Source organism: Anser brachyrhynchus (assembly GCF_964034855.1).
Source record: "Anser brachyrhynchus genome assembly, chromosome: Z".
NCBI lineage: Eukaryota > Metazoa > Chordata > Aves > Anseriformes > Anatidae > Anser > Anser brachyrhynchus.
The window spans coordinates 9,416,817-9,432,117 of record NC_137697.1 but is presented as its reverse complement, the minus strand read 5'-3'; the positions used below and the strand labels follow the sequence as shown (position 1 = coordinate 9,432,117).

At 42.2% G+C, this 15,301-nt stretch overlaps 1 protein-coding gene across 7 annotated transcripts in view; it reads right to left on the bottom strand.

Moving 5' to 3' along the window:
* Positions 1 to 15,301, bottom strand: part of EGFLAM (EGF like, fibronectin type III and laminin G domains) — an 85,459-nt gene that overhangs the window by 11,251 nt on the left and 58,907 nt on the right. For 2 of the 7 annotated variants that reach the window (XM_080572871.1, XM_080572873.1), the window contains exons 16-24: positions 11,944 to 12,055; positions 10,199 to 10,315; positions 7,542 to 7,722; positions 5,644 to 5,667; positions 3,572 to 3,650; positions 2,722 to 2,754; positions 2,518 to 2,628; positions 1,120 to 1,203; positions 20 to 123 (exon numbers count right to left, since the gene is read on the bottom strand). In XM_080572871.1, the coding sequence (XP_080428997.1) occupies positions 20 to 123; positions 1,120 to 1,203; positions 2,518 to 2,628; positions 2,722 to 2,754; positions 3,572 to 3,650; positions 5,644 to 5,667; positions 7,542 to 7,722; positions 10,199 to 10,315; positions 11,944 to 12,055 (845 nt within the window). Of the gene's footprint in view, positions 1 to 19; positions 124 to 1,119; positions 1,204 to 2,517; positions 2,662 to 2,721; positions 2,755 to 3,571; positions 3,651 to 5,643; positions 5,668 to 7,541; positions 7,723 to 10,198; positions 10,316 to 11,943; positions 12,056 to 15,301 lie in introns of all 7 variants that reach the window. The other 5 variants (XM_080572876.1, XM_080572872.1, XM_080572877.1 and 2 more) reach the window with 3 other exon arrangements.

Genomic DNA, 15,301 nt, shown 5'->3' with positions numbered 1-15,301 from the left:
ATGGACAGTGAGAACTCACCTACATAGAGATCTCCATTGATGTTTAGCTGCCTCATCTTTCCAGGGGATTTACCAGTCCTGGCTCCGTAATCATCCACAGTTACTTTGCCAGATTGCCCATCCCTGAAATGAAAAGCAAACAGCTCTTAGGCATCCAGCCCACAACCAGGTGGGAGGAGCAGCAGCATCCTCCTCCTGCCAGGAGGACAAGGGGACTCAGTGCCTGGTGGAGGATGGGCCTGATTTTAGGCAGTGACAAGCTATGGCAATCCCGACCCCTCAGGGTGTTTCTTTTCACAGACCTGCAAAGGTGGGGACACATTTCTGGAGGAGAAAGAAACTGGAAAAGAAGTAAGTTGCACAGCTAGGGGAGGATGGGCAGGTGCTGATGTGCTTTTTAAAAATCAGACATGATATAAAAAGTAAACTGCAGAAGCTTAACCAAGAAGGGTGAAAAAAGGCAAGGTGAGGTAAAACTTAAGTGCCCTGCTCAAATGGCCCCTTTCTTGCTAGAGCTTTTAGGCCACTTCCACTTCATAAATGGTTATTAACTGCTTTGACAGAAAAGCCACTTGTCGGGCTTTTCTCCTCACTGAATTTGGTGACAAGCTGTGCTAACATCAGTCTGTGATTTCCAGGGAATCGGCATCTCACGAGGAGAGAGATGTGTGCTTTCCCCACTGGGCACGCCGGCCTCCCATGAGGTAATGAGTTATAAATATGAGTTATATATACACTGCAAGATGTCTGCACCTCCCCCAAACAGAGAAAGTAGGCATACACGGTCTGTGCTCTAGCCCTTGTGCCAGTCCTCGGAGTGCTCACTAGGGAATTTCAGAATGCAGACGCTAAAGAGAAATGCAGTTAACCCGCATGGTATGGGCTGGAGAGATGGCCTGTCACCGCCTGGGAACAGCCCCGCGTGATGCTGGCAGCCTGCCTGGAGCTGCGCTGGCCTTCAGAGCTGGCACCGCCACCTCCAGTACAATGATCTCTGTGTGTGCCCTCCTGCAGCAGCCGAGCTGCTCACAGCTCTGCCCCGAAGTGATGCGAGAGCACGGAGGGAGCTGCGGTGGCTCCTCTGCAGTGCTGCCCCTGGGATGAAGAGGGGCCACTTACCGAACGGCCTTGACCCGGTGCCACCGGCCGTCGCTGAACGAGCCGTTCACCACTATGGAAGCAACGCCGCTGCCCAAATTGTAGCTGCAATTAAAAAAAAAAAAAAACAACACACGCCAAACCACAATGTAAAGTGTTACCACCTCCCTTGCAAAGACTGTCTCACCGCACACTGATTGAGCACCATTGCTCTGTGCCTCATAAATCTGCTCAGCCCCCAGAGCCCACCTTTAGCTCAGATTTTGCAGGTGAATGGTAGCTTCCTTTGGAAACCCAGTGCTGATGCACTTATTTTGGAAAGTCAGGCTCATGGAGGAACACACAAAGCTCCCTCCTGCCCAGGTCAGAGAGGGTATCGTCATCACTGGCCCAGGCAGCAGACAGAGGGCTTCTGCATAGCATTTCTTCCCGGAGCCAGGATGCTGTGATGGTCAGTTACATATAAACCCTTGGCCTAATGGGAGAGAGGTTGCTAAACTGGGTTGCTAAATAAACTATTACCAGTCAAATAAAGCATGCATTACAGAGAAGGTTGAGACCTGTGTTGTTAGAAAGGATGAAACCTAACGATATAAATACAGAGATAATCGTGAACCTCGTTGGTTCATTTGCAGATCAATATTTTTTTGCTGCTAATGAAATTACTCAGCAGACATGATGTCCCCATCAGGTTCACACTTCAGGCATCTTAATTTCAGACACCTGAGCCTACCTTCACAAAGGGGAGATGATGCTACCTAGAAGCAGGATCATGAGGAAAGATATGGCTTTCAAAAGGCACGAGTCCCATAAAGCACCATGCACAACATTGCACAGATTCTGCCTAAGTGTCTGCAAGGGTGAAAGCAATTCTGGAGAGCAAGAACAGGAGATCAGCCTGTTTCTCAATTTCTCAACACTCCTCTGCTTTATTTTTTTGACAATAATATTATTTGTTTCTTAAACAAGTGGTTGTGTTGGTGGTGGCAGTAACAAAGCCCAGTGCCGGCTGGTCTTGTTTCACAGGGAGGGTTATTCTGGGGTTTAAGAAGGTGAAAGTCCTGCTCCCATGTACACACCTGATGCCCTACACCTGGTCTACTTAATTGAGATAGCAAAAGCAATGCGGGGAGTTACTGACAGTGCTCCTATCCTCGTAGGGTGACTTTTAACAAAATCACAGTAAAAATATGATGTTTTAGGAATTGTTAGGGAGAGAGGAAGAGTGATGTAAAGTTGGCAGCATGTTACTTCAGTTTGTATCCTTTCCCAGACAAGAACTGGATTTATCACTGAACAAAACAAAAGTTGGTGGTGTCCCACAATGCACCAAAGGACAAGCACATTGGATGTGCAGTGGAGGCACCTTCAAGCACTGAGTGCACTGTGCGCAATAAAAATAAAGATGTGATAGTTTACCTGAATATTAATGCTCCTTCTTGAAGGCCTATAGAAATGAAATCACTATTAGGTCGCATGGGACTGTCTCCCCTCCACATCAAAAGACCTTCCTTCATTGTGGTTTTAAACCTCATGAATACATTTGTTCTTGCTCCTGATACCCTGTTTAATGTAAAAGAAGGAAATAATAGTAAAATATTGCACTGAGGCATGGTTTTAAACCTCATGAACACATCTGTTCTTGCTCCTGATACCCTGTTTAATGTAAAAGAAGGAAATAATAGTAAAATATTGCACTGAGACAGTCTTCTTTCAAACAAACCTAGAAGATGATGCAGCATTTCTTGTCCCTTAGTCTTACTGGATACTTCCTAGCAATTTGCCTACATTCTGATTTGTGAGGGACTGTGGTTCACAGCCCCATTTCCAGCATTTCCGGGTGGTGGAATTGAACTTGGTTCTCCAGAATCCCAAACACCGGGTTATTCCACACAAGGAAGAGAAAATACTTTTTCTCCCCATCTCATGGGAGACGCAGTCTAACAAGCAGACCTTGAGAACATCTGGTAGGTTGGGTGCCCTGGGAGGTGAGAGGTATGGAGCTGCAGGTGAGGACATTTGGGAAGCTACCCATAAGCAGTGGCTGAAATAGAGGCCAGTATTTGCTGGAATAAAATTTGCAAAATTTGCTGGAATTTGGGCATCTTTTAGAGAGCAGCCAAATAGAAGTTTGAGGACCTAAAATTTAGTCTAGAGTAAGAGTTTAAATCCTTAGACTAAGGATACAGGATCTGTATGTTCATTCTCTGTTCTCCAAAAGCACACACCAGTCCTCCTCCGTATCAGATGTATGCTGTGAATAGCATTTCTTCAAAGGCTACAATATGCTTAGCTATTGTAACAAGCTAAGCCATAAGCATACGAATAAAAAATATATATTTCCTGAAATATATACTATTATGGCAAAAATAGTTTAAAGCACTTAAATATACAACTTCCTGCCACAAGAGGCTCCCAACACTATAACAGTGAAGAAGCAATACAATCACTATGTTCGCAGTAGATACGTTACCTTTTCAGGATATCTGGATTATTGTATATGAGGTAACTACGACCAATAAACTGTGGGATTTCGATTGCTTCTGTAATGGCTGAAAAGTATTTAAAAAAAAAAAAAGTAAAAAAAATGTGTGTTAGCTGACATGGAAATAGAAGAGAAAAAAAAAAAAAAAAGACTGTTTTATTGATTTAGTCCTGCATTGACAGGTCCCTGATGGTGGCTAGAACCCAGCTGAACTCACTGACACTGGCTTCTGGAAAGGCACCATCAGTTTGTACGTAAATACAAGGGCAGTAGCTGGGGACTTTCAAACCACTGACTTTATACCATGGGCCTAATGTCTTGTTCCACCATAAACATTAGTAAAGGAAAAGATGAAGTATTGGTAAAATGCTGCTTATTTTGGTTGTTGTTGTTTTAATCACTGTTTTCATATTCCTTGATTCTCCATGGTGCAGTGGTGGTTCTAGCACCTCTGGGAAGCATTGCAGGAAGAGGATAGCTCTGGGAAGGACCTCCAAGCCACTCTTCATCATTTTAAGTATACTGGAAGCAACCAAGAGTATCCTAAAGGCTGTAGGACAGAGGCCGAACGTGCAAAGCCTGTTGGCCCATGCATTCAGCACGCACAGCAGCGCTGCCTGGCAGGATAAGTGTGTCTTGCCCAGACCTCACTGGTGTCCCCCCAGCCTCTTCCCCAGGGACAGCCCCTGGCAGAGCTGCAGTTTGCAGTCCCAGTCACCACTGGGAGTGCAGCCTGCATTGAGACCAGCACTAGAGCTGGTGTACTTCTTCCCACTGGGAAAAAACATTCATAAATTAACTCAGATGTGTAATGTAAATCACAGAACATAGTTGACATAGACCCACTGGCAGCCTGTGAGCGCTGTCCTGAACAGATTTCCTTTTGAGTGAGCATCCTACAACTTGCTGCTGAGCTCTCATAACTGCCTGCTGCATTAATATAAGCCAGTTTTATAAATTCCTTGAAATAGCTAACTTCATCCTATTTTCCTATTGAGAACTAATCCCTTCAACCCACAGCTAATCCCATCTATATAGATTTCAAGCTTTTCAGGGCATGGATGTTTGCTCTCTTTGTGCAATACTGAGTCTGGCTGGGCTTTAAGAGCTCACTGTAACACAGATATATAACAATTGCTGTAGTCTGGCAGCCAACAACAGCAATACAAAATTGAGCTTTAAGTGCCAAGAGTGAGAATTTTAGATAGTGACAAATGTCTGTTTCCATCCTTAGTGAAATCAGGAAAGCTGCCTAATGTGTCTAAAGAAACCACCACAGCCCGCAGCCTGCCAGCACTGCTGGAAGATTGCAAAAGATGCATTGGGCTTGGCCAGACACTGCTTGCTCGGTCTGATGCTTTCTGTGTTGGACAGCCTCCGACCACAGCGGATGGAGGCAGAGGGTGTCAGAGCCTTTTTCCTCCCTGTGCGTGTCCCGTGCTGGCAGTAACACCCAGCTGCTCCTGCCTGCCGCAGAGGAATGGGCTGGTTCCATGCACAGCCTTTGCCCTTTCTCTCTCACTGATTTCCTCTGCAGAGTAACACTTCACGTGCATTTATCTCTGCTTGCTCTTTGGTGTGCTCCTCACCTGCTGCACAGAAAACCAGCTAAATTTGAACAGTACCCTTAATGCGTGCAGGAGCTTCACAACTAGGAAGGACTAGGGCCGGTAGGGAGATGTTGTACCAAACACCTTCACTCCCTGCTCATTGCTGTTTGGCCGAGAGGCACCAAAACTCTCATGACAAGCAAGAGCAAAGTCTGAGCAGCTGCAGTGACCTGAAGGAGCATCTACCCCTGCAAAGCACCTGCCTGGCCCCACTGCTTTGCAAATGCAGAGGCCAGTGCTACAGCCACCATGCTGCACTTGGCAGGTGCTCTGGATGCAGTTTCAAATATTGACTGGACAAGGTTGAAGGAAGTACTATAAAATGCCAGAAAATGTTTTGGACTGTTGACAGAAAATTGCCAGACTTAATGGAAATCCAGCATCCAGCTTGCTAGAGCAGACACAGGCACACAGTGACAGAGCAGTTTTCATATCATTTGCAGTACTTACTGTTGAGGCAGTAGTTTCCACACTCTGCAGTGAGTCAGCACAAAACAAAACAAGAACATTCTGGTTTTATTTTTCTATAACATAAGCATCTCCCATCCACCGACCATCAAGTGGCATGCCCACCTTTCTGCAAACATGTGAACCCCACTTCCCTTTTGTATAGGCAGGTGTAATCAATTATGAAAATAGCACTCAATAGTTTTACCCCATCTACGTAAATTTGCCTGCTTAAAACATACAAAGGTGCAGCCAGCACTAAACCTTTCTGCTGTTTTCAAGTACGAGTGACTTACATGGCTTATGAATGGATCAGCTCTACCCAAGGGAAAGCAATGATTTGCCATTCCGCTCTATGTTACAACCGAGTACAACTACTTTTAACACTCACCACAGCTTGGAAGGAAGACACAAAACACAACAATGCCAGCAGAAGCTAATGAAATCCTCAGCCAATGATCCATTATGGTGTCAATCAATAGCTCATATCACATACCAGAATCATTTAAGTTGAATTTTTGTAAGTGCATGTATAATTCTGGAGAAGGAGGTGTAGTCCCACACAAGCAATTTGTTTTTTTATTCAGTGCCTGGGGTTACAGCCACCCACCAGCAAGCAGGATGGTGGCTGCACCTCCAGCCTCTCCCAAACCAGCTGAGTGCACTAACCAAGCCCTGTGCCAAAGTAGCAGCATCCATACACATGCATCCTGCTTTATCTGTGCCTACACACTACTGACAAGATACAGGTAATGATTATTTTGAGAAATCTGCTCTGGGCTCATCAGGGCTGTTCTGAATGAGGTGCATAAGGAGAGACATCCATGCTATCTGCACATCCGTGAACACTCAAGCTGCAAAGCATTCACTTGCCTCAACCCGCCCTAGAGACCTGGGTACTGCTGCAGATGCTGCCTCAAAGCCAGGAGCACAGCACCCTACAAAATCACAATTCCTCCCCACTGAGAAGTCAGGATAAATGACGTTCCTCCTGCTATTACTTTGACCACAATAACGTAAGCAGAGCAGTTTCTTGCATTGTTTTTTAAGATGTTTTTGTTCTAAGACATTGTCTTTTTTGGAAGAAAAGGCCAATCTATTCATCATGATTTAAACCAAACCACTATTTTTTACTTTGAAGTTTATGCCTGTGATAAATGAAAGAGTGGGTAAAGACAATAATGTCACTCAGCTCTTTTTAACGTTTTTGCTATTACATTGCAACAGTCTGAGTTTTTCAAAATCAAGCCTAACACAGAAGGGAAACATCTCCATCTAGTGGTAAAACCTATATTCCTTTGTTTAAGGCTTTTCATGCAGTCAGAATACTTTCCTGAGTCTAAGGCTTGAAACGTAGCAGTGGCTCTGAAGAAAGAAAAACAACATATGCCTGGGCAGGTTTTCCTCCTTGGTGGTCTCCATTGCGGTACCAAGGTGCAGACAATGAAATTACAGAGCAGTAAGAGTCTATAAAAGGATTAGACCTTGCTGTATATGAGACCCAAGTTTGTTGTTAGCTCTACGGAGGATAAAATTACAAGGGTTATCAATCCTCATGCTTCAGGATGTAAGATAATCACTGGCTGAGGGATGCTGGCAGGAATTCCCCCTTTGTACAGCACTGCGTAACCAGGGAGGTATATGAAGCGTGCAGTGCTGTCCACTGTGAGCAACCTGATAGTGGGCTGCTATCTGTGGATCATTGTTCTGTGCTAGGAAAACAGTTATGATATTCGTAAATAACAAAGCAAATTCTTCCCTGGGTAGGTGGACCATGCATGGATGAAAAGGGAGCTCTGACCTCCAGGGTTTCTATTTCAAGGAATGTGTACAACAGTTGTAGTTGCTAAATGTCTGCCATTTTTGCAAAGAACCCTGGATTGAGATGCAGCCATCGTTACCTTTCTGGCAATGCAGCCCATCGAAGCCCAGGGGACAGTCACATTCATAGCTGTCCTTCTTGGGAACGCAGCTGCCTCCGTTTGCACATGGTGAGCTCACGCAGGGGTGGGCTGCATTCGCTAGGTTGACTCCAAAAGTGAAATCATGCGCCACATCAATTGTCCGGTCATTCAAGATAATCTGGGTGTTAAAAACAAAGATATAAAGGGAGGGAAAAAGCATTCCAGGCTATCTGTATTGCTCTGCTAGTTAGAAGACTTCTCTGTGAGACTTCGGAGAAAGTTAACGCTTGAAATTTGGCCCACAATCTGTTCCTTGGGATCAGAATGTTTTTGAGGCACAGGTCCAACACACTCACCCTGACCCATTTGTGATGAAATTTCTTTTGTGTTTTGTGACACAGAACTAGACAACCCTATATGGAGAGAAGTGATGTGGGATTTACCGGTCTGGTCTCTGAACGCTAAGCCGTGATCTAGGACTGTAAAATCAGATGAGCACTGCTGAGAAAAAGCATTTCTGAGATCAGGAAAATCCCCAGGAGACCAGTGTTGACAACACAAATACTATGCAGAACAGCTTGTTTTTCATGCTCTTTATTGCTTTCTAGTACCTCATTTTGCCGGAAAGAAGCTAGAGTTAAGAATGGATGAAAAACATAATTAACGACTTCACAAAACTGTCTGTGTACAAACCAAAGAGAATTGTTAGATGTTGGGATTTCTCCAGTGTGTCAGCAACATATGTTCTCCAATAAAATTGTCATTTTAAAAATCTCAGCCAAGATTCAAAATCTCAGCATAGAAATTACATCTGTGTGTTTAGCTTCTGATCTCAGCTACATCAAAATAAGAAGTCCATTTTCCCAAATAAATAGATTTTAAAGGCAGAAGTGAAAATTGTAACAGTTATGTACCCTGGCTCCCACATAGCTCAGACAATGTACCTTAGGGAGGTTTATGTGGGGAGGGGAGATTGCAAGGAGAGCCTATACTCTGTTTCAGACAGTGTTAAGCAACTTCAACAGTAGAAAAACATCCAGTCCTGTCACAAAAATGGATCAGTGAAGAGCCCATTACCTTTCCAGCTTCTGTCTAACTTCCAGCTACATTGTGCCATGAGTTAACAAGCTCCCACTCAAAAAAATGCTTATCTTATTTCTTCAATTAAACTATTTTCAGCCTCCAGCCATTGTTTCACATTGTGCCTTTTTTGTATCGTTTCAGACAAATCCCATCCTCACGTAGAAATTAGCAAACCACAACAAAGTCGCTTCTTACCCTTATCTGAGTTGCCTAAATAGATTGAGATCATAGGTCTTCTAACACCTAAGATTGAGATCTTTCTATACCTGGCACGTTTTCCAGGACTTAGTGATGTTTGCAGCTTTATTTCTCTAACATCCTCCAACATCCCGCTGTGTTTGAACACAGCAGTCAACTAAGAGCCTCACAGTACCTGAGAGGCAGGCAGTACTCTTCCCCGACATCCCATCCACGTTCTTAACTACACCACAAAAATATGAGTGTATGCTCAGCATTTCCAAATTCTTATCAGTGCCTCTGTACTCTAGGGTACAGCCCCACACCATATAAGTATGACTTAAGTTCTATGTTCCCAGGCTCCCCATCTTGCTCTCCAAGCCACATACTGTTTAGTCAAGCCCATCATTCCAAATAAGTTCATGTCACTGACCTGTTTCTATGACTATTACAGACTCCTCCAATTTTCTTTTCGTGTTTCCTGTTAGATAACTTACAAAGATACTGAAAAAGGTGGACCAAGTGATGAAAGCAATTACAAGGAATTGCAATTACCTTTCTGTCTTGATCAATTAGATTCACTACTAGGGCTTTTTATTTGTTAATTATGTTTCATACAACAATTTGCTCATTTTAAACACCAAGGATTCAAGGCCAAGCTTTGAGCTTTGTCCAGATTATTTTAGGTACGCTAAATCTAGGGAGAGATCCTGTTAATTCAGCTTGAACTCTCTTTTGACTACTTATTCAAAATATTACAAATTTTTGTATTTTTGCTCTCAAAACTGATTACACCTAGGTAAAGCTGACTGTCCTGGAACATAATCTGTAGAGTTTGCCAACAATGAAAGAGATCTTCCCCATTCATGCACCCCACATAAAAGAGTAAGAGGGGAAGGTGGAGAGAAGAGCTACTCTTGGTTGGTATAAAAATATGCTAGCTGGACTGGAAGCCACTTTAATTTGCACCTCCTTTTCTGCTCATTATTGTACATTTAGTCACCTCAGTGTGTGTACACCTCTAAGTATCTGAGCATCTATTCTGTTCATTTATTCATATATTGTGTTAAAGGGCACTCCAAGGGCTCTAATCTTGACATAGTAATAGGCATATTTCTCTGCTTGCTTCTGTATGGCTTTAGCAAACTCATTAGTACAGAACAGAAATTTATAGGGAGAATGGCAGCAGTAACACTTGCTGGCTATTAAAGTTAGACAAACCTTTCATTGCGAGTATGTTTAAGCACTTTGTGGAGAGCTCCTGAGATGAAATCTTGGATTATTTTGAATATTGTCAATGCTATAAGGGCAGGTTTTCACCTAAAGTGTCCACTGGATAGGATATATAATGAGATGAAAATAAACACATTCAACATGTTACTCTGGGCACACACCTTTTGGATGCTCCCACTGAAGGGCCTGAGGATCCCTGAGTTCTTCTTCACTGTATCGTAACTGGGGACTCCGCCAATAAATATCTCAGAGCTGCACTTAATCTGTGTGAAAGCCCCCTGCAAGAAACATAGCAATAATATTTTATTAGAGTAGCTGGAACCATGCTTGTATCTTCAGACTGGCTTAAATTATATATTATAGTTTACTTCAATGCCTCGTTACTTCTGTTAATTGCATTTCTTTTGCAGTTCTCTCAGGAAATCCACCACAGGACACTGTCTACTTCCTGTGCTTTATCCTTAGCCAAGCTAGCTGCAAAAACCCAAGTATTTCAAAATGGGAAAACTGAAGGAATAGAGGAAGGAGAGTTCTGAAACAATAGTAAATTCCTTCTATCCTTACTTACTAGTCAATTCTCATTCTGATTGCTGTCTGCACACCTAACTATTTGCAAAGAGTTGAGGTACATGGATGCAAATCCAGGACCCAAATGAGACTCATGAAGTTAAAATCAAATCAAGGTCATGCAACCAAGACTCATTTAATGTTTCCAACATCTGAAAAGCAAATCCACAGGAAGATACAAGGCTGAATGGAAGAAACATTGTGCTTACTTTAGTTACTAGAAGGAGTTGCTCAAGATATCTGACGGGTCTACTCAGCTTCATAGTATGAATGGAAAGTAGTTTAATATCTAAAGACAGGATAACTGTGCAATCCCAGATCTAATTTCATTGTTGGCAGCTCTACAGCCAACCTCCGTCTGCAGCTGCACTGCAGCACTTACAGAAGAAAAAAGTGCCCTTACCTTTACCCACCTATCTAGAGGCATCTCTACTGCTCTGCTTGAACGTTTGCCACTCAAACTGCTCCTTACCAAAAATGTGCATTTCAATTAATTTAATTTTTAAAAAAAAAGTCTTTCCTTTAACTAGTTTCCCAGTTTGCAGGAAAAAAAAAAGAGGGAGACCCTTCTGCTAAAAGAATTTGGACTTTGTTTTTCTGACCAGACTTTCCATTAGAAAAGAATAAGATATTTTCTAAGAAGTTCTAGTCTGAGGCTGTTGGGATAAAAAAAAAAAAAAAAAGTACTTCTATACGCACAATTGAGTGCATCTGCTTTGAGTGAAATACCCTGCCTGGGTTCTTGCAAGCAGCATTTCATCTTATTAAAACTCTCTATGAACTCTAGGTTAGGGAAGAATAAAATGCAAGTCATCAACAATGTCAGTAGTCCAGCCTTTACTATACCCTGAAAACTACATTTGCAAGGACAAGACAAGGGAATAATTTTCTTTTGGCTTATCTATCCAGCATAATATTCAGAGAGAAGAAAAAAAACAGGACTTTGTGCACATAGTTTTCTGTTTCACCCTTCTCGAGATGATGCATTTCATGGTGCCCAACTTGTGTGACAGACTTAGCCAGAAACAGTAAGTACCAAGAAAAGAATCTCAAGAACATGTATGAACTTCCAAAAACGTGAGTTCAGCTACATAGTAAAAGAAGGTAAGGCCATGATTTCAGCTGCTTTTGTAGGATCCCTGTCCTAAGAGGGAAGACATCATGTGCAAATTTCCCTCTTCGGGCTTAAGAAAATATTGCCTTGACACGTGTTCTTTTTTGAACTCATAGTTTTGACAGCAGCCTGTGAAGCTTACCGTGCATTCATTTTATAAACTAACACCTGTATTCATATATATACTTAGGTATATATTAATCACAACTCATGCTATATGCTCACCTCTGCCATCCCTTCCACTGGCTTTTGTTTGTCCACTTGTAGGATACCATTCTTCGCTGTACGAGACACTCGCAGCTCATGCCATTGACCCAGACTGACAGGTTCTTCACTCCTATTTTAAAGGGAAGGAGAATTTTAAGTGTTTTACACTTCTGTCTTTCTGATATTTTCAAATATCACTGCTATGTTAATAGGTCAGTTCCTCTTGAACTGACTTTCTAAAAAACCCAGGAACAAACCAACAAAAAATCCACTGAGCTTCTTTACTTACAAGGAAGCAATATACTGTCTGAGCCCTTCCAGCAAGTGAAAATAAGATCATGTTCCTACAATGAACAATAAACACTCTAGTTTGTTTATAAAGGAAGTGCATTCTGATTATTGAAATGTTTCATCTACCTCTGAGCTACTTTTTCTGCTCAGTCATTTACAAGGCATAAAGTCAAATTTTTGGCTCAGCTATACATCCTCATTTCACAATGCCATAAGCCTACAGATAAAATTTTCCACTTAATGGTCAGTTTAGCCCCACATTCTCCACCCTCTTTTAAAACAGAAGTACTTTGTGATGGCTTATCAGCTCTAATTATGCAGTCTGTTACAGCAACGTCTACACGCATACACACACAGCCTGGCTGCCGTACATTAAGGGGAAGTAACTAAAATATGATACTAATGATGTGATGAGATGCTAAATAGGAACAATAATCTCCATTTGTGTAAAGCATTCACCAGGCAGCCTCAATGGAAGCCTTTGAAGACTGTCCTTACAATCCTTACTAGCTCAAAACAAATATGAATAGCAGCATAACTGGTAGGCAAAAATGCATCTTTCTTTAGCAGTTATACAGAACTTCGCATATTATTTTCAAATGTGCATTATTTATTACACCAGCTAAAACATTTTACGTCTAAATGTTGTCTTGTAGACTTTCTTCCAGGAGCTATGAAAACTTGTGTTTGATCCACTGGTCAAGCTGGAAAAATCAGAAACAGTGTTATTTCGGACACCTGAAGACTTTCTAGCTTTCTCTCCATGAAAAAAAAAATAAATATATATATATATATATAAAAAATTGCTTTAGGTGAAATGATGTTTTGTATTTTCAGGCTGACATAAATGCTAATTTTAAAAGGTGTATCATTTTGAAAATATGAAAATAACAATTTAATCTTTTTCTTTTTTTTTTTCTTTTCAATGAATTTCAGTTTAGAAATATTTTTATTGTATTTATGTTGATCCTTCAAATTTTCTCAAAGTCCATTTTCATCTATGGAAAAGACACTGGCAATATTACTTTGACAACCTCAATAAAAAAATATCATTCACTGAGCAATGTCTTCTCTGGTAGCATTTAGGGTTTAGTTACCTTGAGTAAATCAATAGCTAACAGAACTTCATCACCTTGAAGAGGAGTGTGTGTACACACACACATACGCACGCATGCACGCGTGTGCACACACACAGAGACACACACACACACCCCTTGCAAAGTCACTTGAGACTTACAAGCTATTCCTTGGATTCACAGGCCTTTTGAAACTAGTATGAGTTTGGTAGTGCTTGCTGCAGGCACTGGAACTTCTGTTTTTTCATGAACTGTATGGGGATAATGATTACTTTTTCCCAATCACCCTGAACCTTACAAAATATTCCAGATGATGAAGTTCTTGACTCTGCAATGTCTGGCCATGGGAAATCCCAGGAGACAGCAAATTCTCCTTTGACAAATTCTCTCATCTTGGTGAATAGCTCAGTGTTTGCATTCAGCTGTCCACTCAGCAGCCCTGCTCCTCCTGGAGCCTGCTGCACACACTGTGCTTCTTCCAGCCTAGCTCACTTGCGGCAAAATGCAGCCTTCACCAAGGTCAGCTTGCCTGCTGCTACTGCTGATGTACTGAAACGAGCTTGCTTCATCCTTAATTACAAAGCCATTATGGCTGCATTCCTATTATATTCTAATATTTAACAGCCTGGTTGTATGAAAGATATTCAGGATGACCAGAGCTGTACCTCCACTTAGGCCAAAAGGTTAAGTGTGAAGCATTATGACCAAGATCAAGGCAGACTTTTAAGTGGGAATTGCCTGAACAGGCAAGAAAAACAGGGAATCTACTTAACTTATTTAAGCACTGACAGAGCTGATGACAGTGTGCAAGTTGCCCACGTTATCCAGAAAAAGGAGCTGAACTGGAGACAGAGCTATGTGCAAAGAGGTGTATAGTCCATGAGGAAGTGAGTGGGTCCAGCAGCTGAGATTCGGTTAATTACGCCAGGATAAATGGTAACCTGATGTGCGTCAGCCAGGGCAAGTTTACTACAACATTCATAGTCAGTGCCTGAGCCAAAAATGTTACTGCCCTGCCTGAAGCTTGAATGTGTGCTTGGGAGTGGGATGGGAGGGAGAGAGGTGGCAGCCAGTTGGTGGGAGTGACGCCACGTAAAGGACATAATCAATTCCGTGCAAGACGAACCAGGATCCATGGGTTTTGTTTTACATATATAGGCTCAGAAGGATTGCACTGTGTGTCAGCACTGTGCCTCCTCAATATTACCTTGCTAAAAAAGACCAAAGCAATGGAACCACTGTAAAAAACAATGGTGCACAGGCAACCAGAAGCTTGGCGTTTCCTCATCTCAGTGCTTGGCCTTGCAACCTGCATAATATTCACCAAACGCAGGTGTATTTAAGTTATTGTTTAACAACATCTCTGGGGTGTGGGGCAATCCTGACAACTTTCAGCTAAGCTTGTCAGCCTCATGAGTCCCCCACATTACCCAGCTATCATACCACGCTCCTTCTTATGACCCAAGTATTAGCTGGCGTCCTGTTCTCTCTTGTGCTTTCCAAAAGAAAAGGGCAGTTTCCACCCTCAAACACATGCTTGTAGCTCTTGCTGCATTTTAAAAGCTCTATACATCTTGTCTGAACTTTAGTCCAAGGTGTTCTACACTACTACAGTATTCTTCAGGGAGTAAAAAAAAAAAGTCTATAGTTGCCAGTAACAGGAATTAGACAGATGTAATCAGGAAGAGATTGAAGGCTGTTGTAAGAGCCATTTTGGGTTGGAGCAAAGGTCTCTGACATAAGCTATTTCTGATGGTTTTCGGCCAGAGAAAAGAACAGGGTAAGTTTGGAGTGATACTTCCCTTGATGTATCCTCCCAGCTTCTGGCAACTTGTCATTTAGCAATTTCCTGAGTCAGAGGCTGCATCCGTACAAAAGTGTTTGATCTCTCTCAATGGATCTTTCTTCAAATTTGTCTATTATTTTTTATAAACCTATTTATAGTTCTGGCATATGTAACATGCTGTGACAATTAATTTCCACAACTTATTTATGTACTGTCTGGGAGA